This window comes from Crocuta crocuta, unplaced genomic scaffold (genome assembly GCF_008692635.1).
Source record: "Crocuta crocuta isolate KB4526 unplaced genomic scaffold, BGI_CrCroc_1.0 scaffold288, whole genome shotgun sequence".
NCBI classification, from domain to species: Eukaryota; Metazoa; Chordata; class Mammalia; order Carnivora; family Hyaenidae; genus Crocuta; species Crocuta crocuta.
Window position 1 is genome coordinate 3,516,227 of NW_027532607.1, and position 22,221 is coordinate 3,538,447.

At 36.6% G+C, this 22,221-nt stretch overlaps 1 protein-coding gene across 1 annotated transcript in view; it reads right to left on the reverse strand.

Moving 5' to 3' along the window:
* The window catches only part of BPTF (bromodomain PHD finger transcription factor), a 190,425-nt gene that overhangs the window by 75,245 nt on the left and 92,959 nt on the right, over positions 1-22,221 (reverse strand). Inside the window, exons 7-10 of the mRNA XM_077780359.1 lie at positions 20,434-20,657; positions 16,613-16,819; positions 15,876-16,064; positions 1,920-2,108 (exon numbers count right to left, since the gene is read on the reverse strand). Coding sequence (XP_077636485.1) covers positions 1,920-2,108; positions 15,876-16,064; positions 16,613-16,819; positions 20,434-20,657 — 809 coding nt within the window. The remainder of the gene's footprint in view (positions 1-1,919; positions 2,109-15,875; positions 16,065-16,612; positions 16,820-20,433; positions 20,658-22,221) is intronic.

Here is a 22,221-nt window from a genome sequence, read left to right on the forward strand (position 1 = left end):
ACATTCATAATTTGGCTCATGGATTATGAGTGTGAGAGAAGCTACATCCAGACCAAATCAAAAACAATACAAAACACCCAGAAGTTCTAGATAAAGTTACAACTACCAGATGTAATTTTGGGAAGTTTTTGAAAACCTCTTCAGTTGTGGGTGCGATCTTTGCACTGTGTTCAGCAGAACCATTTTTGCATTTGAGTAAATATGTTTGTGCTGAGCTACTGAAGGGTGTAGAGAAAGAGCATCCCTCTTTCTTTGGAAAACCATTCCTACCCCACTCCAGTTACACACTTTTGCTGGAGCCATCAAGTATAATACCTTGCCTGCCCTGGCCACAGGGGTGGGAACAATGTGTCCAAGATAGGCCACTCAAATTCCTTCCTCAAGGACTTTTGATTTGGAGCAGGAGTAGGGGCTTTGCCTTTGGGTCACAGACCTTGGAAAGATAAGAATACAAACCGCTGGTGCCATCTTCCCTGCCACTTGGAAAAAGCCTGTCTGCATTAGGAGAGAATGAAATTAACACACAAACATATGCCGATCAAAAGGTGGAAGAGAAAGAGGAGAAGAAGACAGAAGAGCTTTGATACCTGGGGGTCCAGTCATGCCTGATGATGGTCTGGACTTCCCAATTACATGAGCTAATTACATTCCCTTTTCACTTACGCTACTTAAGCTGGTTTGGTAGCTTGCAACTGGAAAGAAGTTCTAATTAAAACAGATCTCCATCTCATACCATACACAAAATGATACAGCAGGATTAAAAACAAAGTTACAGAAGTATTATGTGAAATTACTGTAAAACATATGTATATGCTTGGGATAGGGTTTTCCTTAGTAAAACACAAAATCCAGAGAAACCCTAAAGAGAGAAAGAAATGTAACTATGTAAAAATAACTGTATAACAAGGTAACAGGAAGAGTTCATAGCAAGCAGTAACTATGTAAGTATATATATAAAATCAAAGATAATAGCCATAATATATAAAGCATTCCTGAAGTTCATTAAGAAAAACTATCAAAACTCAATAGGAAAAAATGAACAAAAGATAGGATTAAGCAATTCACTGAAAGTTCAACAAACACATAAAAAGGAACTCAAACTCATTAGTAAGCAACGATATGCAAATTTTTAAATGAAATACTTTTCACCATTAGCAAAAATGTAAAAGGTGATGATGTTGAATTCTTCTTCGTATGTATGAAGAAATACCTCTGCATGTAAATTACTGGCATAAATCCCTTTTAATGTACAATTAAGCAGCAGTCACCGCTATTTTAAAAATGTACCTACCATTTGACCCAGCAATTCCACTTACTGTTCCTATACTGCCAGAAATACTTGCAAAAATACACAAAGATATATGCTAAGGATGTTTAAAAAAGCACCACTATTTGTAATAAGAAAGAAACTGTTCACAGCCTAAATGTCCACTAACAGAGAAATAGTAAATAAATTATTGTTTGTCCATACTGTGGAGTGCCATGCAGCAGTTAAAAAAAAAAAAATAATGAATTCAATTTATATCATGAAAAGGTCCCCTATATGGAAAAAAAGCAAGATGCAGAACAATACATGCAGAATGATTCCATTTATGTAAAAAAATAAAATAAAATAAAATAAAATAAAATAAAATAAAATAAAATAAAATAAAATAAAATAAAAATAAACCTTCTTGTAAATACGCATTCATTATGTAACCACATGGAAAAAGATAGAAAATGTTAAACACCAAACTGTTGACAGTGGTTACCTTTGGGGAGGGGATAGTAAAAAGATTTTTTCCTGTGTGCTTTTGCATTTTTTTTTTAAAATAAAAACAATGACTGCAAGTGTCATTTCAGCTAAAAAAAAAAAAAAAAAAAAAAANAAAATTAAAAAAATTAAAAAGCTTGCTTTAATGGATGAAGTGTGTTCTTACCTATCTCTTCTTGAACAGAGACAGGTGTGTGAGACTCTCTTTCTCCATTTTCAGGCTCATCGGCTGCCTTAGCAGATTCACTCTGGGAAGAATTTAGTTCACTGCTGCTGTTACTGTTTTCCAGATTAGGCTGGATGGAGGTAGTGGTAGCACTAGTGTTACTGCTGTCACATGTCTTGTTAGGTTCTTCTAGAAAAATAAAATATCTGATTTTTAGATTAGAAATCACATGAAAAGTAACTGCTTTGCCAGAAAAGACACTTCATTGTTTTAGGTTTGCGTTACCAAGCTAGATTTTAAAAAGAAGAGCTGCTCATGTATGAAGAATGTAATGTCTGAGATTCATAAGCCACACCCTAGGGGTTATTTTTTAAGTCTTTCAGTCTATTAACTCAGACTCTTATCATCTTAGTCTCTCGTACAAGGCAGACAATCTTTCAGTTGCCCCCGACTGAGAAATAATAATCAAGTCATATAATTACCCCCACAGAACTCAGAAATGGTTTTGAGATAATCCCTCCAAATCTGAAATTTATATTCTTACTTTCCAAAAAGTCATCAAACAGTATTAGAAACAGAATTAAACAGGATGATTTATCTCTAAGATTTTCTGCTTGAATTCTGTGCTCCCAAATTAACCAGAAGGTAATGCTTAAGTCACTGTAAACTTTAAGAACAGTTTAGTAGTTATCACTAAGAGTACTGATCCAGAAGTATGATCAAAATGAACACTACCGTGAACTGAGAGCCTAGGTCTTTCAGTTCAGAAATTAAGAGCCTCCCTCTCTCTGCATTTCATTTTGCCACTAAGACACGCTTAACATCAATCCCCTAAGTGAAAAAGTGGTTGGCAGTACATTACAAAGGCTATCTCTAATGTATATTGAGCTCATTTTTTTTTTTTTTTTGAGAAAAATCCCAACCACCTGACAGAAAAATGGGAAAATCTATGGGTGTCACAAGAGAAATAAAAATGGCCTTTAAACATATGGAAAAATACTCACTTAATCCAAACTAAAAGAAATGCAAAGCAAAACTCTACGGAGCTTCCCAGCTATCAGGCTGGCAAAATTCCAAGTCTCAACATAAACTGAAGTAAAGAGGCAGTTTGCTTAACAGGCACTCCCACGCAGCACGGTGGAAGTGAAAAACGGGGCAAACTGGATAAAAAGGAACGGACAATATCTACATGCACTCTTAACCTACCAATCCCATGTCTAGAAATCTATCCCAAAATACACTGGCAAAAATATGAAATTACTTATTTACAGAACTACTCATCCCAGCATTATTTATAATGGCAAAAGACCAGAGACAAAATGTCCATCGATGGGGCGCTGGTTGACTACAAGGTGATACACACACTGAAATGTCACACACCACAACAGGACTGGGGAAACCACTATATCCACGTATGAAATGATTAGATGTAACAAAGAAAGTGTGGAGCAGCACTTACAGTATGCCAACTTCTGTGTAAGAAGTGCGGAGAAATACAAATTTATGGACAGATTTTGCCTTTCTTTAAAAAATGTTAAAAACATTGGGAAAATAACCAAAACTTAATAAAAATGGCTACCTATGAGGGGAGGAAAGGAAATGATTACCTAGAGAGGAAAAGAATGGAAGTGAAAATTCTCTGAATATATACAGTTACACAGTTTTTGAAATCATGTAAATGTTGTACATTTTTAAAAACTTAAAGTTAGAAGTGCAATCCCTAAAAATTGAAAACTGAAACAAATAAACCTAATTGTATATCAAGTTGTTGACATAACCATAAAATTAAAAACCTTTTAAGTGACTTTGAAACACTGTATTTTGACTCTATTTCCTTAAGGGACATATAGAATAAGGTTGAAGAGAGAGCTACAAAAAAACCTTAAATGTCATTCAGGGGTCTTAGTATCAGCAGTAATATTGATATTACAAAACTGCTATGATATAGAAAATAATTTCCTTTTTCTTTTTAAGTTCTTTGAGAGTGCACACACCCGTATAAGTTGGGGGAGGGGGGGATGGAAGAGAGGAAAAGAGAATCCCTCCGTCAGCACAGAGCCCAACATGGGGCTTGAACCCATGAACCATGGATCATGACCTGAGCCAAAATCAAGAGTCAGATGCTTAAACTGACTAAGCCACGCAGGTGCCCGCAAAATCATTTTTATGAATGTATACCACGATATTAATATTAATAATATATTATTATTAATGGACATCTTATGAGGATAAAGCAAATACATAATTAAGTTACTACTCTGTTAAAAACTAATAAGGCTTTCAGTGTATGAGAAATGATACAAGTTTAAAAACAAAAACAAACAGGGGCACCTGGGTGGCTCAGTCAGTTGGGCATCCAACTTCGGCTCAGGTCATGATCTCATGGTTCGTGGAGTCAGGCCCTGCGTCAGGCTCTGTGCTGATGGCTCAGAGCCTGGAGCCTGTTTTCAGATTCTGTGTCTCCTTCTCTCTCTGCCCCTCCCCTGCTCACACTCTGTCTCACTCTGTCTCTCAAAAATAAACAAATGTAAAAAAAAAATTTTTAAGCCCCAAAAAACAAAAACAAAAAAATAACCCCCACAAAAAGAAGTATGAAATCCTCAATCTGAATTTGAAACGTCAATATGACTTGATGGTCTTTGTTTTTCAAAAATACTTATTTTGCTAACACCACCCACCAAAAAGGCCTAGAGGCAAAGACAGCCCAAAGCAATAAATACTCTGGGTCTAGACTGCAGTCTCTAAGTCATTCCCCACTACAAGGAAACAGGGCTTCTTGGAGGAATGACTAATTCCAGGTATGGTGTAAGAAATACATAAAGTAAGCCTCACACATTTTATTCTGCCAAAAAGCGGAGATGCTATCTAAGGCTACCAGGGTAATAGAAAAAGGACTCAAAAGCCAACGTGAAGGGGCCTGTGCTGGTCAATGTAAGCAAAATAAATAACTACAACAAAATGAAAGAAACTGAATATATAAAGACCCAGGAGTTCATACAAATACTTAAAATGAGAAAGCCATGCCCCTGTGTAAAAGTCCATAACTCATCAATCACCACTGAAGGTAACTGGACACCAATTCCTGACTCTGAAAATTAAAATTAAAGAGAAATAATTTAAGCATTTAGTCCTGCTCTAACTATATTTCAAGGTATTCACACGGTCTCAGTTAATGAGGGAAAAATCTCCACAGAAGAATTCCAGTTAAAAAATATAGAAAAAATAAATAAAAATCACCACATTACCATCTCCAAATAGATAACTATTTCTGAAATGACCATCAATGAATGAAAGGTTATCAGGAAACTTTACATGTCACTACCTGAACTCACTGATCAATTTCAGCATTTATAAAGGCAAAACAAACAGACATCATGTCATGAGCCTTTTGATGCTATAAGATATGAAGTACCCAGAGCACACAGCTTATGGAATATTCTTGCCAGAAACAGTTAAAAATGAATGTAATCAAGCTTTTAGAATAAATTAAAGAACACTAAGAAGCAAACAGACAAATCCCAAATGTGGGATATCCCGTAGCAGGATTCCACTAGGATTCTTCAACAAGTCAACAGTGTATGGGGCGCCTGGGTGGCTTAGTCGGTTAAGCGTCCGACTTTCGCTTAGGTCATGATCTCGCAGTTCGTGGGTTCGAGCCCCGTGTCAGGCTCTGTGCTGACTGCCAGCTCAGAGCCTGGAGCCTGTTTCAGCCTGTGACTCCCTCTCTCTCTGACCCTCCCCTGCTCACGCTCTCTCTCTCTCCTAAAAATAAATAAAACATTAAAAAAAAAAATTAAAAAAAGGAAACAAGTCAACAGCGTAAAGAAGAAAAAATTGGGGGAAGGAGAGAGTACTCTAGACTAAGAGACTCAAGAGATGTAAAACCATATTTTAAGGGGGCACCTGGGAGGCTAAGTCGGTTGAGTGTCTGCCTCTTAGTTTTGGCTCAGGTCATGATCTCACGGCTGTGAGACGGAGCCCTGTGCCCGGCTCAGCATTCAGCGTGAAGTCCACGTGGGGGTCTCTCTCCCTCTCTGCCCTTCCCCCGCTTACGCACAGTCTGTCTGTCTGTCTGTCTGTCTCTCTCCAAAAGTAATCTAATGTTTTTAAAAAGGTTTTAGGGGGCCTGGGTTGCTCAGTCATTTAAACATTTGACTCCTGATTTCAGCTCAGTTCATGATCTCACGGTTTACGAGTTAGAGCCCAACGTCAGGCTCTGCGCTGACAGTGTGGAGTCTGCTTGGGATTCTCTGTCTACCTCTCTCTGCCCCTCCCTCCCTCTCTCTCTCAAAAATAAATATTTTGAAAAAATAAATAAATAAATAAATAAATATTTTGAAAAAAGAATATATAAAAAAGTGTTTAAATAATATGTTAATACAACACACTTGTATTAAAACTACTATAAAGTTTAGCAAATCATGTAAATCAATTCAATGAAGCAAAAGCATGTGAGTTACACATCATTTTGACCTCCAAGTATCAATGGTCTTGATTCTACTGTGTATCCCTGATAAAAACAAAAGATGTTAGTGAACACAGGTTTCAGAGTGACAGTTTACTTCAGGCAGGGGAGAGGGAGGCAGGGGGGATGACTGGGGAGAGGATTATAGATGCACGTTAGTTTCCAAGCAGGACTTAGCTTTTTGTTTTGAGTGACAGGTTCCTAAGTATTTATTTTCATTGTTATTAAGTAATTTAAAACCTGAATAAATAAATTAAGGGGGACTATGCAATGACCAATGATGAGTAAAATTAACTAAGGATTTATCTAACAATGTACACCTAGGGTCAAAGAGGAAAACAATTTTTTATTCGAACAAAAAAAGAGGGGAGGAAAAGAGGAGTAAAAAAATCATGGGTGAAGCAAATATGACAAAATCTTGACAATTTTTTTTTTTTAATCTAAGTGTTAGATATATGGTAGTGGGGGTGCAGTCATTGTTCTATTCTCTTAACTTCTGTGTATGTTTGAAAATTTTTATAGTAAAAAAATTTTATGTGAAGGATGGAAATGGCAAATTTAATTAATATCTGACAGCTGCAAACAAGTAATACAGTCAACTAACTCTTGTTGGAAAAATGAATATATCTGAAACAGAAGAAGTCTCACACAAATAATATCAAATTCTTCACTAACCATTCCTTTCACAGCTGTAAAGTCTCTTCTGGCACACAGCCTGATGGGGGGTTGAATTCACAAACTGTGAGATCATGACCTGAGCCAAAGTCAGACAGTTAACCTACTAAACCACCCAGGCACCCCCCCAACATATACATTTTAATCCTTAGAGTCCAAATGCTCTAGCCCTATGGAAAATATTATTAAGTTTTGGTATTTACGATACTATTTTCGTTAGACAAGACAATGTAAATGAGTAAAAATAAGGTAGTTTTTGTAGTCATCCCTCAAACCAAAAATAGACCTTGATCTTCAACTTCTGAACATTAACACCAAAGCCTAAAAAACAAAATTCTAATAAGCAAAATACTATAAAGAGAAAAAAGTAACTTTTCCTTTTGAAGGTACTAAAAGAATTCCCTTAAAGGAAAAAAAATGAGGTAAAATAACCAGAATGTATTATGACTAGAAACTAAAACCAAACATATTAAAAAGAATAAGAAACAAAAGAGTATTTAACTGCAGAAGCTCCAGAAGCCTTTACCGATCAACTCACCAAGCTAAAATGTGACTATTACATGAGCTCAGCGTCTGGGTCCCATAGCTTCGCACCCACTGAATTTCCCTTGCAATAAAATGCAGAACTAAAGCTAAGTGCCTATCTTTTAAAATGTCATTATCTCAAAAAGTTAAGAAATAGATTAGGTCAATGTTGAACTTTATAGATGTTAGAGTTTCAATAGGTCCATGGAAACATTTTCAAATAATTATAGTTACGGACATAAAGCCAGTTTTATCTACTACTCATTTGTTCCTAATCTCAGGCCTTAAATCTGGAGCCATGAACTTAAGACAAATGCTGTGTGCATTATGTTTGAATACAAACACTCAAAGTGGATTTGGGTTTAAAATGCTAGAAAGTTATAGGTCTTCCTCTCCACTTACGAATTTAAAACTCAACATTCTGGTACAAAAAGTTTCTAATCTAAAATCCAGGAAAAAAGTGTAATTCTGAAACTGAGCCTTTTGTCAACTATAAAGAAGTTATACTAAACAGCATACTTGCTGCATGGGGTTGTTTTGGGCAACATAACCATGTTGATGATCTAAAGTGAAACATCTGGAACACACACACAAGAAAAAAAAAATCTCAGGAATAGGTATATTAAGAGACTAATTTTGTTAAGTGATGGCTACCAACCTTGCCCAAATTATGGCCGCCACACTTTCAGTTTAATCTTCAATCTTAGCCACATAAAATCTTTCTCATCACTGATCATATCCAGTATGAAATCATGAAACCTGCCTGTTTTTCTCATGTTCTCACTCCCACAGATTTTTAAACCATAAATTTGTAATGTTTCTATTGCATAACACCATTAATCATATTACATAAAAAAGTACTCTCTGACAAGACTTTATGTCAAAATACAGCTTGAAATACTATACATTTACTTTTTTCTTTTTTTTAAAGGCTTTAAAATAATGTTTAGGCTATATCCGACGCAGGGCTTGAACCCACAATCCCAAGAATCACACACTTTACCAAGTGAGCCAGCCAAGTGCTCCAATATACATTCACCTCTAAAGAAATTCTAAAGTACATATTTTTCTAAAGAGATTCTGGATATATTTCTAAAGAAATTTAAATTCTCAGATTATTTCAAAAAACCTTTCTATTCCAGAAAAGGTACATAATATAAACACTAACCAAAAACAGGCTATGATAGTTTAGTAATGTTATTAAAGATGAAGGACACTTCACTAAGAGAAAGTTAACTGAGCAAGAAATACAAAGATGATGTGCACCTAATTACACAGCCTCAAACTCTGTAATGCAAAACGAACAAAAAGTAAATGAGAAAAAGGCAACTCCAGAGTAAATTGTTAGAAGTCATTTTAAAATATCTTACAGAGAAGGAAAAAAAACAATAGGAAGGATACAGATCTGAACAACACAATTAAAAACCTTGACCCAGGGGCACCTGGGTAGCTCAGTCAGTTGAATGTCTAACTCTTGATCTCAGTTTGGGTCATGATCCCAGAGTGGTGGGGTTAAGCCCAGCATTGGGCTCTAAGCTAGACATGGAACCTGCTTAAGATTCTCTCTCTCTCTCTCTCTCTCTCTCTCTCTCTCTCTCTCTCCCCCCCCTCCCTCCCTCCCTCCCTCTCCCTCCCNTCTCCCTCTCTCCCTCTCTCTCCCCCCACCTCCACCCCTCTCTAAAAACAAAACACCTTGACCTGATTGTCCAATACTGAACCTAACAACTAAAACGCATATATACTCCAAATACTGAACCATAAAACAAGCCTCAACAATGTCTCTGATTACAGTGGGTTAAACTAAAAATCAGGAACAAAAAGATAACTAGAATTGGCAAAAAAACAAAAACAAAAACTGTATCATAATGAAAATTAGAAAATAGTTTAAACTGAATGAATGACAAAGACAATATAATATTTGTGGGATGCAGCTACAGCAGTACATAAAGGGGAACTTTTTAGCCTTGAGAGCAGAATAGAAAAACATAATAAAAACAGAAATAGAAAAAAAAATAAATAAAAACTAAAAATCATTAAAGCATCCATCTTAAAGAGCCAGTAGAGAAATATTTTCGTCTAAATGGAGAAAGACAGGGGCACCTGGGTAGCTTAGTAGGTTAAGCATCCAACTCTTGATTTCAGCTCAGGACATGATCTCAGAGTTTGTAAGTTCAAGCCCCATGTTGGGCTGTACATCGCTTGGCATTCTCTCTCTCTCTCGCCCACACCCCTGCTCCCTCTCTAATATTTTTTTTAATGTAGAAGTATCAACTTCAACTAGGATAACTCTTTTGAGGAGTTGTTTTGTTTTGTTTTGTTTTGTTAATGCAACCAACAAAGGGCACCTGGGTGGCTCAGGTCATGATCTCTAGTTTTCTGAGTTTTGTGAGTTTGGGCCTCACATCGGGCTCTGTGCTGACAGCGCAGAGCCTGCTTGGGATCCTCTCTCTCCCCCTCTCTGCCCCTCTCTCACTTTCGTGTGTGAGCTCTCTCTCTCTCTCTCTCTCTCAAGATAATAACTTAAATAAAAAAGTGGTTGCAGGGTAAAAAAGCCAGGTGATGAATATGTCATCAGATCATGGCATTGATTTCATGAGTGTGTATCTCCAAACTCATCAAGTATACATTAAATATGTACAACTTTTTGTATGTCAATTATACTTCAATAAAGTGCTTTTAAAAAACAGGAGCGGCTAAAAAAAAAACACCCACAAAGATGCAAAGGAAATAAAGACAGGCTCAGAAATAAACTAGAAAAAAACATATAATAAAAAAGGAAGGATCAATAAAGTCAAAAGTTATTTTTGTTGAAGACTAATAAAAGTTGTTAACAGTTTTGTGAGATGATTAAAAAGAAAACAGATAACCAATTTCTGGACTGAAAAAAGAGAACATCACTATAGATCCCTGCAGACATAAAAAAAAATAGGATGTTATTATGCCAATAAAATTTAAAATTTAGGTGAAACAGGTAGATTCCTAGAAAAATGCAACTTACTAAATCTGACATAAAATAACACAAAATATGAATAGCTCACTATTGGTCAAAGAAATCTAAAATTAATCTTTCCCACAACAAAAACTCCAGGACCAGTGTGCCTGGGTGGCTCATTCGGTTAAGCATCTGACTTCGGCTCAGGTCATGATCTTGAGTTGATGGGTTCAAGCTCCATGTCAGGCTCTGTGCTGACAGCTCAGAGCCTGGAGACTGTTTCGGATTCTGTGTTTCCCTCTTTCTCTAAGTCCCCTCCCCCACTCATGCTCTGTCTCTTTCTGTCAAAAATAAATAAATATCAAAAATAATAATCATTAAAAAAAATCCAGGACCAAGTGGCTTCGTGAAAAAAATAAAAAGCCCTTTATTTAAGGAATAAATAATACCAACTCAGAGAAACTCTCGCAGACAATAGGAAAAGTGGGAACTTGCCCCAACTCATTTTATGAGGCCAGCATAATCTGGACACCTAAGCTGGACATGGACATTAATAGAAAAGGAAAATTACAAGCCAATCCCACACATTAGTGCAAACTCCTAAACAAAATATTAATGAACTAGATACAACAATATATAAGAATGGAAATGTATCACGACCAAGTGGTACTTATTCCAGAAATATGAGATTGGGTTAACACTTACAAAAGCAATTGTAGGAATTTCTGTTTCCAGATGGAGCAGAGGTACTGGATTTAACCCTCTGCCATGAAACAACCACAAAGAAAAAGAGACCACATAATAGAAAACAAAGAAACTGACAGGTACTTTACAAAAGAAGATAACCAAATGCCCTATATATATGTGTATTTCATATACATGAAAAGGTGCTCAACATCTTTAGTCCCCAGGGAATTGCAAGTTCAAACCACAGTAAGATATCCATCCCTACACTGCCATCGGAATGGCTAAGATAAAGGAGAAAAAAGAAAGAATAATAATACTGATGATACCGAGTGTCAGCAAGGATGCAGAGGAGCTAGACTTCTCATAGACTACTGATGAAGTAAACTTGTACAGTTTGGAAAACCAGCAGCACCTATTAAAGATGACCCTACATAAAATGAATGGCCTAGGAAATCCATAACTAGATTTATACCTCTAGAAATGTACATATATGAACATAAAAACCCATGTAAAAAATGTTCATAGCAGCATTATTCACAATGATTCCAAACTGGAAAACCATTCAAATGCCCATCAACACAGAAAATGAATAATAAATTAATCATTAATCATTGTATCTCTATATAATAGAATATTATATTGGAATAAAAAGGAATGTACTATTACAAGCAACATTCGGATGACTCATATATTGCTGAGGTAAAAATAAATTAGACATCACAAAGTATATACTGTATGATATTATTTTTAAAAGGCAATCCTAATTGGTGGTTATAGAAGTCAAGATGGCAAATACTTTGTGGGAGTGGGGGTAGTGGGCTAAGGGGACATGATGTGGTTACACAGGTGTGTTCACTTAGAAAATATCTATCAAGCTGTTTACTTAATATCTGTGCTACCAAATGTTATACTTTAATGAAAAAGTTTACTGTAATACATCTTTCCATAGCAAACACTTGCCAACCTGACAGTCTTCTATTGACAAACTTTAGTCATCAAATTAGATGTTTAAATACATTCTGGGGGCACCTGGGTGGCTCAGTTGGTTAAGCACCAACTTCGGCTCAGGTCATGATCTCACGGTTCGTGGGTTCAAGCTCCCTACCAGGCTCTGTGTTGACAGCTAGCTCAGAGCCTGAAACCTGTTTCAGATTCTTTATCTCCCTCTCTCTCTGACCCTCCCCTGTTCACATTGTGTGTGTGTCTCTCTCTCGGAAATAAATAAAAACATTTAAAAATCACATATACATACATACATACATACACATATACATACATACATACATTCTGAAGGTTTAGAAAAGAAAACCCAGTGAGATGCCTTCTATCAGTTACTGGTTTTCATCCACCTAGCATAATCCCCATTTCCAGTTCTTCTGATACCACATCTCATCTACTGATCACAGAGTGGTCAAGAGTGTTAACAGAAATTGGTCCGGGAACACCACACCACAAGGTACCTAGCAAACAGCCAGGTACCATTAAAAACACTCAGTGAATATTTGTTGAATAAATGAGTGCACAGAGAAAGAGAAACAGGAAGCAGAGAGACACGTTATAGTCTTCTCTGAGGGTCAGAATTTTACTGACCTGTCTACTGCCCACTAGAAAGTAAAGTCCTCAAGGACCTTGACTTTGTCCATTTCCGTCACTAGTGTCATAAGTTATATGGTCAGGGATCTATTAAAGTGTTTATCTACTTTAAACGTACCAAATTCCTCTTTAAAGACTGGTGTGGTATGTTTAATATGTGTCTTTAAAAATGCTTCATATTGTTTTGGAAGCAAGCTTGAGACTATCAGTTTCTAGGTTTGGTTTCATTTTTTAGTCAAGAAAAGAGCTATGATTTACTAAATGGCCAGGTTTCAAATTTACTGCATCTTCAGCTATCTAGCACTCTGATCCTGCTAATGGCCTTAATCCATTCTGATCACAACTACCAACAATTGCTATTTGCTCCCATTTTAGCTTTCTTAACATTTCTTGTTTGGGTTCTCACCCAAATACAAAGGATCTCCTTTACAAGAATTATGTTAACTACTACTGAATCAGTAAATGTATAATTCAACTCACCTACTTCACACTTTTTTTTACCTGCTGGGCTTTCTTATTCTTTCAAAGAGTTGACTGTATACAGCTGGGCTTTCTCACTCTTTCAGAGAGTTGACTGTATACAGCAACAACAGTTTCTAACATTTATTGAGCAGTTAACATATGTCAGGTACTATCGTTAGTTTTTTATAGATGTTATTTCACTGGGTACCCTTTAAAAGTGTTAAGTCAGATACTAAGATAAGAGTTTCTCTCCTTAAACCATTCTAGTAAGAAAAATAACAGGGCCCTTGGGTGGCTCAGTCAGTTAAGCATCCAACTTAGGCTCAAGTCATGATCTCGTGAGCCATGTGAGCCATGCGTCGGGCTCTGTGCTGACAGTTCAGAGCCTGGAACCTACTACGGATTCTGTGTCTCCCTGTCTCTCTGCCCCTCCCCTGCTTCACACTTTGTCTCTCTCTAAAAAATAAACATTAAAAAATAAATAAATAAATAAAATATAAACATTAAAATTTTTTTAATTTCAGAGAAATTAGTAAGCTGGTAATAAATAACTTAAAAAGCAAATATCTGCTAAACTATTTGTAAAAAAAAAAAAAGCAAATATCTGCTAAAATCTAAACATAATTGTTACTCTACTGTGTTTGGTTTAAAAACCTAACAACTAACTAGCATATGAACCCACTATAAGACTGAGATTTATATTAAGTATCAATCAATCTAAAAGGACAAAGAATATTTTAAGAAGTATTTACTAAGGATACAATCATAATTCCAATAAAAATGGAATTTTGTTCACCAAATTATTTTGTGCCTTCTGACTTATTAAGGTGTTAAAGGTATAATAATGCTAATTTTAATTAGGACCTAGAGACCTAACCACAGAATTTAAATTGAATTCTAAATCTGAGGTCTCTAGTCCATTCAATAAAGGACTCTCACTGAAATTATCTGATATGTATTTACTAAATGCATCTAGTGAAAGGGAATTTATTACTTCTATTTTCTAAACAGCTGTAATTTGAAGGAAGTTGTTAGCATTCAGTCAAAAGAGTCTTCACTATTATTTCTACTTATTTGACTTAATACCCTACATTTCAAAGAAAAGTCTAATTCCCCCCACCACCACCACACTAACCTGTCAGTAGACAATTACATAATTTCCATCCTACCTTCCTCTTGATACCAAGTCTACTCTTTTCTAGGCTCAAAAATTTGTGGGGCCCCTGGGTGGCTCAGTTGGTTCAGCGTCCAACTTCGGCTCAGGTCAGGATCTTGCAGTCTGCGAGTTTGAGCCCCTTGTCCGGCTCTGTGCTGACAGCTTGGAGCCTGGAGTATGATTCAATACTGTGTCTCCCTCTCTTTGTTCCTCCCCTGCTAGCACTCTGTCTGTCTATCTGTCTGTCTGTCTCTCTCTCTCTCATAAACAAATAAGCAATAAAAAGAATTTTTTTGTTTCTGTATTCATTTCACCAGACAGCAGTTTCCAGACTTTTCTTCAGTCTCTCATTAGGATAAAATATGGTGTACTTATTATTGTGATTCTTTTGGACCCTCCATATACATCCCTGCATATAACCTAATGTTACACTTGTGTTTTCAGCAACAGTTTACTGTTGATAAACACTCCACTGAGATCAGTCACACAGCACTGCTGATCTTCAAAATCCTTCAAGTTAACAAAACAGGAACACTGAGGCCTTGCAAGATTAAATAATATTAACTTAATGACAGAAGCAGATCTAGAATCAAATCTTCCAACTACTAATGCTATCTTCTTGCCAACACATCAGAATCAAATCCGCAGTATAAAATGTAGCAATGAAAGTACCGCAAGTTGTAAAATATGTGATATTCTTATAATATATAGAAAAAAAATCATTAAAGATTTCCTTCAGGGTATTAACTACAATCCTCAACTTTTGGTAGGATTACTAGTATTTATTTTGTTTTACTCATCTAAATTTTTTAGTCTGCTTTAAGAAAAAAAGTATCGTTCCTATAATGAATATTCTTTTCCATTTAAAAAAAAGGCAAAAGGAAAAGGCATAATGACATCCTTGGTGTGTGATCAAACTTACTTCAAGTATAATTTTAATTTTAAAAAGCTTAAAATACGGATGATTGGTTAACTTACATTTTTATTTCAAAATATATCTTGTAAAAATGTTTTGTGACAATGGTTTTCTATCATAATATTATGGTTTGAAATGTTTAAAAAACCGACACGAGCACATGCAAACATAAAATTAATTTGTTAGTACAAACAGAACGGGAACGGTCAAATCATTCAACACTGAGCCATTAGTATGTTAAGTACTTAAAACCAAAATGTCTGCCACTATGATGTGGTGATAAAATATACAAATAAGTCTATTAGTCAAAACCAGCTAAATGAACTTTAAAAAGCATGAAGATTATGATGAGTTTCAAGCACTAACTGCAAGAACACATGTCAAATCTGAATGTTAGGTGACAATTCAGCAATCAGGGATGGCACTTATGTAAGCAAGCAGCATGAATGAACACATACTTGAAAATTCCAGGTGACATTCAGCTCTTACTACAAAAGGGAAGGATTCCCCCCATTACAGAGGCACTGATATGCTGCCCTCTGTACCTGGCACATCCTGGGGGAGCTCAGATGCCACCTTCTTCTCTGCCATGTTGCTGCTATCGTGGGTTTCTGAGAGACACCCCACGGGACTCCTCCCTTCAGAGGGACGAGTCTCTTCTGGAGAAGCATTTGTTGTGTTGTCGCCAAGATTTGCTGACACAGAGTTACCTTTATCCCCAACTTCTGTTGGCTCTACAGTAAAATGCACAACAAAACTTTAAAGATATCCTTTAAATTGCTCTAGGACAAATGGCCACATTCAATCAACTACTAAAAAATGAATGATAGCCAAGAAAACCTGCTTTTATTTGACGGCCATTTTGAAGCAATTAGATTCTGGGCTATTTTTGCAGTAAGTAATCCAAAGAGTATTTAAGAATATTTCAAATATTAAGAATGTTTAGGTAATTAATATAAAAATGAACAAATCACATACAAAAGTGTATATTCTGGTATAAAAATAGTGATTTTTCACCAACAAATCTTATAGGGAAAGGGCACCTTTTTAGGAAGTATAATAGAGATATAGGTACATTATAGCAAATTCACCAATACATAAAACTCATTACAATGGTTATACACGTTACAAGAGGAAAGGATATCCTAATTTCTTTAGAAATATAAAATTAAAGAGGTATTAGTAATAAAAACAAGGATGTATTTTCATTTTGAAAGTAAAACTGGAGGTTTCATAAGTAACACTGATTAAATATCACTTTCTAGCCAAGTAATTTTTTTACCCTCAGATTTTCCTTGCTCAGGATCATCATCTGGCGCCTTGTCGTCACTGGCTTTTTCAAGGGACTGGTCTTCAAACTCCTCCCTGCTTTTCTCAGCCTCTTTGGAGTTGTTACTCTCAGTCTCATTCTTGTCCTTTTCTATTTCTTCTGAGCTTTTAACAATATCAATGTCTCCTTTTTTGGCTCTTATGGATTCCAAAATTTCTTCTACAATAAAAACCAAAAAAAATTTGTTTCCAGGTATACCAAACGTACAAGTACTACAAATGCCACTTAAGAGTTTCAATACAAATTATTAAAGTTACATATGTCCAAACACTGGAACTAGGAAATAAGGATCAAGATTACCGACACAATACTGATGCCTATAGAATACAACGAATGTGCTAATCTTCACCTGTAGCAAATATATCGTAGGGGCACCTGGCTGGCTCAGTCAGTTAGGCATCTGACTCTTAGGGTACCTGGGTGGCTGAGTAGTTAAACTCAGGCAGGTCATGATCTTGAGGTTTATGAGTTCGAGCCCCGTGTCGGGCTCTGTGCTGACAGCTCAGAGCCTAGAGCCCGCTTCAGATTCTGTGTCTCCCTCACTCTCTGGCCCTCCCCCACTAGCGTGCTCTCTGTCCCCTCTCTCTCTCAAATAAACAAACATTAAAACAAAATTTTTTTTTAATAAAAGTACATTGCATACTGAATTACACTGAAATATAATATGCTCATTGTAGGGGCGCCTGGGTGGCTTAGTCGGTTGAGCGTCCGACTTTCGCTTGGGTCATGATCTCGCCGTTCGTGGGTTCGAGCCCCGCGTCGGGCTCTGTGCTGACTGCCAGCTCAGAGCCTGGAGCCTGTTTCAGAGTCTGTGACTCCCTCTCTCTCTGACCCTCCCCTGCTCATGCTGTCTCTCTCTCTCCTAGAAATAAATAAAACATTTAACAAAAAAAAAAAAAATGCTCATTGTAGGAAATTTGAAGAATATAAATAGGATACCAACTATAATTCTACTATGCTAGTTGGTTAATTTTTGATAAAAGCTGGTCTATTAGCTAGTTATTTAGAGAAAAAGAATTCAAGTACCTTGATGACCCAGGTACTGTTTTTGCATGGTATGTTATTTAATTCTCCAATTCTCTAGTATTCTATCACATGATAATCCATAATGGAATTAACCAATTCCTCTATATTGGACAGTTTTAGTTTTTCACATTGCCCTAAATCAGACCACTGAACATTTTGATTATATATCCCATCTTAGTTTTGTTCCGTTAGTTAAGACGGTACTATCTATATAATTTTATAAATAGGCAAGCTCACTCTAGAAAATATTTCCAATTTAACATATTTGATAAAAACATACCCAACACTGCTTTTTAAGGGACTGGAGAGTTTTTTATTATCATACTAAAAGCTGAGAATGCACGAGTAAGAAGAGATTTGTCTTTTTTTTTTAATGTTTTTTATTTACCTTTAAGAGACGGAGAGAGCATGCAAGCGGGGGAGGGCAAAGAGAAAGGAAGACATAGAATCTGAAGCACACAGCAGGCTCTGAGCTATTAGCCCAGGGCTCAAACCCATCAACAGTGAGATCATGACCTGAGCCAAAGTCAGACACTCAACTGACTGAGCCAGCCAAATGCCCTGAGATTTGTCAATTTTAATACCATGATGCATGAAAGAAAACTAAGAGGGACGTAGCCTCACTGAAATTAATAAAACTTATTGTTTGATCTACTGTTTGGGGAGAAAGAAGTGAGAAGGGGATACAACCTCCCCAAAGAATTCTGACAACTAAAACTTATCTGATGAAAATGTTACATATTTTTCTAAGCAGATCTAACAGAAAAATACTTTCTACCACCAGATATGAATAAACACAATCATCGGTAATTAGTCTGCTAGTTTCTGAAGATGAAGAATATCTGTATGCAACAGCATTTGTATAAACAGTAAGACCATCATTCTCAAAAAAATACACATGAATTAAAGACACTACTGTTGCAGAGCGTGTGAGAACAGGCTTGGACACAGCTTGAGTAGATATACTTATTAAATAGACACAATCTACTTTAAGCAAATGGAAAATGGGGAAATTTTCACTAAACAGAGAATAGGAAAATTAATAGGATTACATGTATAGCAGATAACGTATATAGAAGAACACAGCCAGGCAGCTAAAGTGTACTTTCAAATTCTTATTTAATCATTTTGTCTAAGATTAAAATGCACTATTAGAAAACACAAGTGATACTTATTAAACATGACAAGTGTATCTGGCATGATGTTAAAAATGGCAATAACAGTCGGCTCTGGAAAAAGGTAAGGTAAAACTGGGGACTTTGAAGGAGATTGACTTTTCACTGTATACCCTTCTGTACTCTTTTAACTTTTACAAAAAATCATATGTATTTATTATCTTTTACAAAGCAAAAAGTTGAGCAACAAAGTAAATCAGGTAGTACTGAAATATAACCCAAACTATAAAGTAAATATCCATGAGTCCACACTGATATAAATAAATGACTGAACAATAAACTAGGAGACCAGACAAATCTCCTGTGCAGAAAAATCCCAAATAATTTATGTAGACGGCTGCTACCCCCAGGAGGTGGAGCCTAACTCCCCCCTCCCCAAGAGTGGGCTGTGTAGTGACTTTCTTCCCTGAAGCACAGCATGGGTAGAAGGACTAATTTTATAGGGGAGAAACTTGACAAATGCTTGCTACCTGAGCGAGGTTAACATGATCAGTGATAAGTCATGCTGATAGCACATAATCTTGATATGAAGATGAGACTAGCACTTCAGCTCTGTAGTCTTCATCCCAAAATCCATAATCTCAGTTCGGAGAAGAACATGAGACAAATCCAGATTGAGGGCATTCTACCGAATACCTGACCAGTACCCATCAAAACTGTCAAGGTCATCAAAAATAAGAAAAGTCTCAGGGCATCTGGGTGGCTCAGTTGGTTAAGCATCCGACTTCAGCCCAGGTCATGATCTCACAGTTCGTGGGTTCGAGCCCCATGTCGGGCTCTGTGCTGACAGCTAGCTCAGAGCCTGGAGCCTGTTTCAGATTCTGTGTCTCCCTCTCTCTCTCTGACCCTCCCCTGCTCATGCTGTCTTTCTCTCAGAAATAAATTTAAAAAAATAAATAAATAAACAAAAACAAACAAAAAAAAATTAAACGAAAATAAGAAAAATCTGAGAAATTGTAACAGTCTAGCAGAACCTCAAGGGACATGATAAGTAAATGTCATGTGGTGTTCTGGATAAGATCATGAGACAGAAAAAGGTATCAGTAAAAATAAGGAAAAACAAATAAAGTATAGACTTCAGGTATTATAATGCATCAATACTGGCTCACTACTTATGACAAAGGGGTCATACTGATAATGTAAGATGTTATAATAGGGAAAAGCCGGTGCAGAGTATAGGGAATGCTCTGTTCTACCCTAGCAACTTTTCTGTAACTATAAAACTATTCTAAAATTAAGCTTTATTTAAGATAAAAAAGAAAGCAAAGAGTAAATTTTACAAGGATACTATTTCTTATCATTAAAAATAGGATTCCTACTAATAATGTAACTTGAATTAAAGAAAACAATTGGGAGAGTATTAGTAATGACCGAAGCAAGATACAAAACGCTAACATGCACAGCATCCCTAATTTATGCTGAGATGAACAAGATTCTTTCGGGAAAATGAAAATATTAAGAATTAAAATATACATCCTTGAAATTTTAATATTTTCAAGTTTTGTGGTGATTTAATACCAAGAATTTATCTCAAATTTAGTAACAAGCAAAATGAGAAAATTTCTCTCTTACCATTAGCTGCCGCCAGAAAGGATTTGTTACTGCCCCGAGCCTTATTGGTCAAATCTTCAGTTATGTCCATGTGTCGGTGGATTTCTTCACGCATTTCTTCCAGAATTTTGCACAGTTCTGCTTCCCAGTAATCTTTATCTAGACAATCAATTAATTCTGCAAGTTGGACCTTTGTGCTGTAGTACCAAATTTTCTTCTCATTTTCATTTTCTGTATCTTCTTCTCTGTATAAAACAAGTACAGAAACTTTCTATGTTAGATATAATGGCACTGATTTGACAACTGCCATCTACCCAATGAAAGTTAAAATACGAAACACAAACTTCGCACATTAAAGCTCAGTATATTTGCTCATAAAAATCTCCTCAAGTCTCATTCAAACTCAAGTTACTTTTGTTTTAGTTGAGCAATCTCTAAATATCTGGATTTCCTAACCCACAGCCACTTAGAATAAAATAATTTGTGGGGCACCTGGGTGGCTCAGTGGGTTAAGTATCCAACTCTGGACTTCAGCTCAGGTCATGATCTCATAGTTGTGAGATTGAGCCCTGCATCAGGCTCCACACTGGGCATGGAACCTGCTTAGGATTCTCTCTCCCTCTTCCCCCTTTGTCTGCTAACTCTCTCAAGAAAAGAAAAAAAAATCATTTGTAATAGTGGGGAGACAGGAATTAGTATAGCAGCAGAGAAAGGAATCTAAAAATATGACACATAGAAGCAGGACCTCAAGGGGCACCTGGCTAGCTCAGCGGGAGGAGCATGCAACTCCTATCTCGGGGTCATGAGTTCGAGCCCAACATGGGGTATAAAAATTACTTAAATAAATAAAACTTGAAGAGAAAGAAGAAAGAAACTGGACCTAAAATTTCAAAGTGTGGGAGTACTTGGTGAAGGATAGTCTTGGTTATACTTCAGTCGACTTTGATATCATCACTGTAACCATATAGATAGAATTTTAACCAAAATATTTAAACTATGCTCACAGCAGGTTGACACTACAATGTTCCAGTTTAGTAGGACATTTCCATCGACATGGTATAAATGCTCTGCTAAATTCTGGAATGATCTCAATGAGCAGTAATGTCTCAGGTCTCTTCCTTTCTTATGGACAAAATTCGAACTGGGGAGAAGAAGAGCAGCCCCCAGCCCTGCCTACATCTCTCCAAAGGTCCTACCCACTCGAAACGGAGGTGTAGACCTCCACAGGGATGGCCACTAACTACAAACACAAGGCAATTCAGGCCTATGACTGGACTATGAGAAATACATGTGATGAAATTCTCTCATTCAAAAGGAATCCAGGAGCATGCGTGAGGTACCTGACAAGGGTCGAACTTTCCTGTCTGCTCAACAGCAAACTCACAAAGCTGAAAGAACTGGGCTTTAAGAAAGATCTAGCTTTACGGGCATCTGGGTGGCTCAGATGTTTGAGCATCTGACTTTGGCTCAGGTCATGATTTCACGGTCTGTGTGTTAAAGCCCCACGTCAGGCTCTGTGCTGACAGCTCAGAGCCTGGAGCCTGCTTCTGGTTCTGTATCTCATCGCTCTCGGCCCCTCCCCCACTCACACTGTCTCTGTCAAAAATAAACATTAAAAAATTTTTTTTCTAAAAAGAAAGATCTGGCTTTAAAACGGGTTCAGGTATTTATGAGACCTGCAACCGTGGACAAGACATCACCTCTCTGAAACTCTGAGCCTTACCTACCTGCTCAGATGGGAATGAATGGAATCTATTTTCAGGGCCAGTGTAAGAATTAGAAGATTATAAATAAGGCATAGATTGCAGT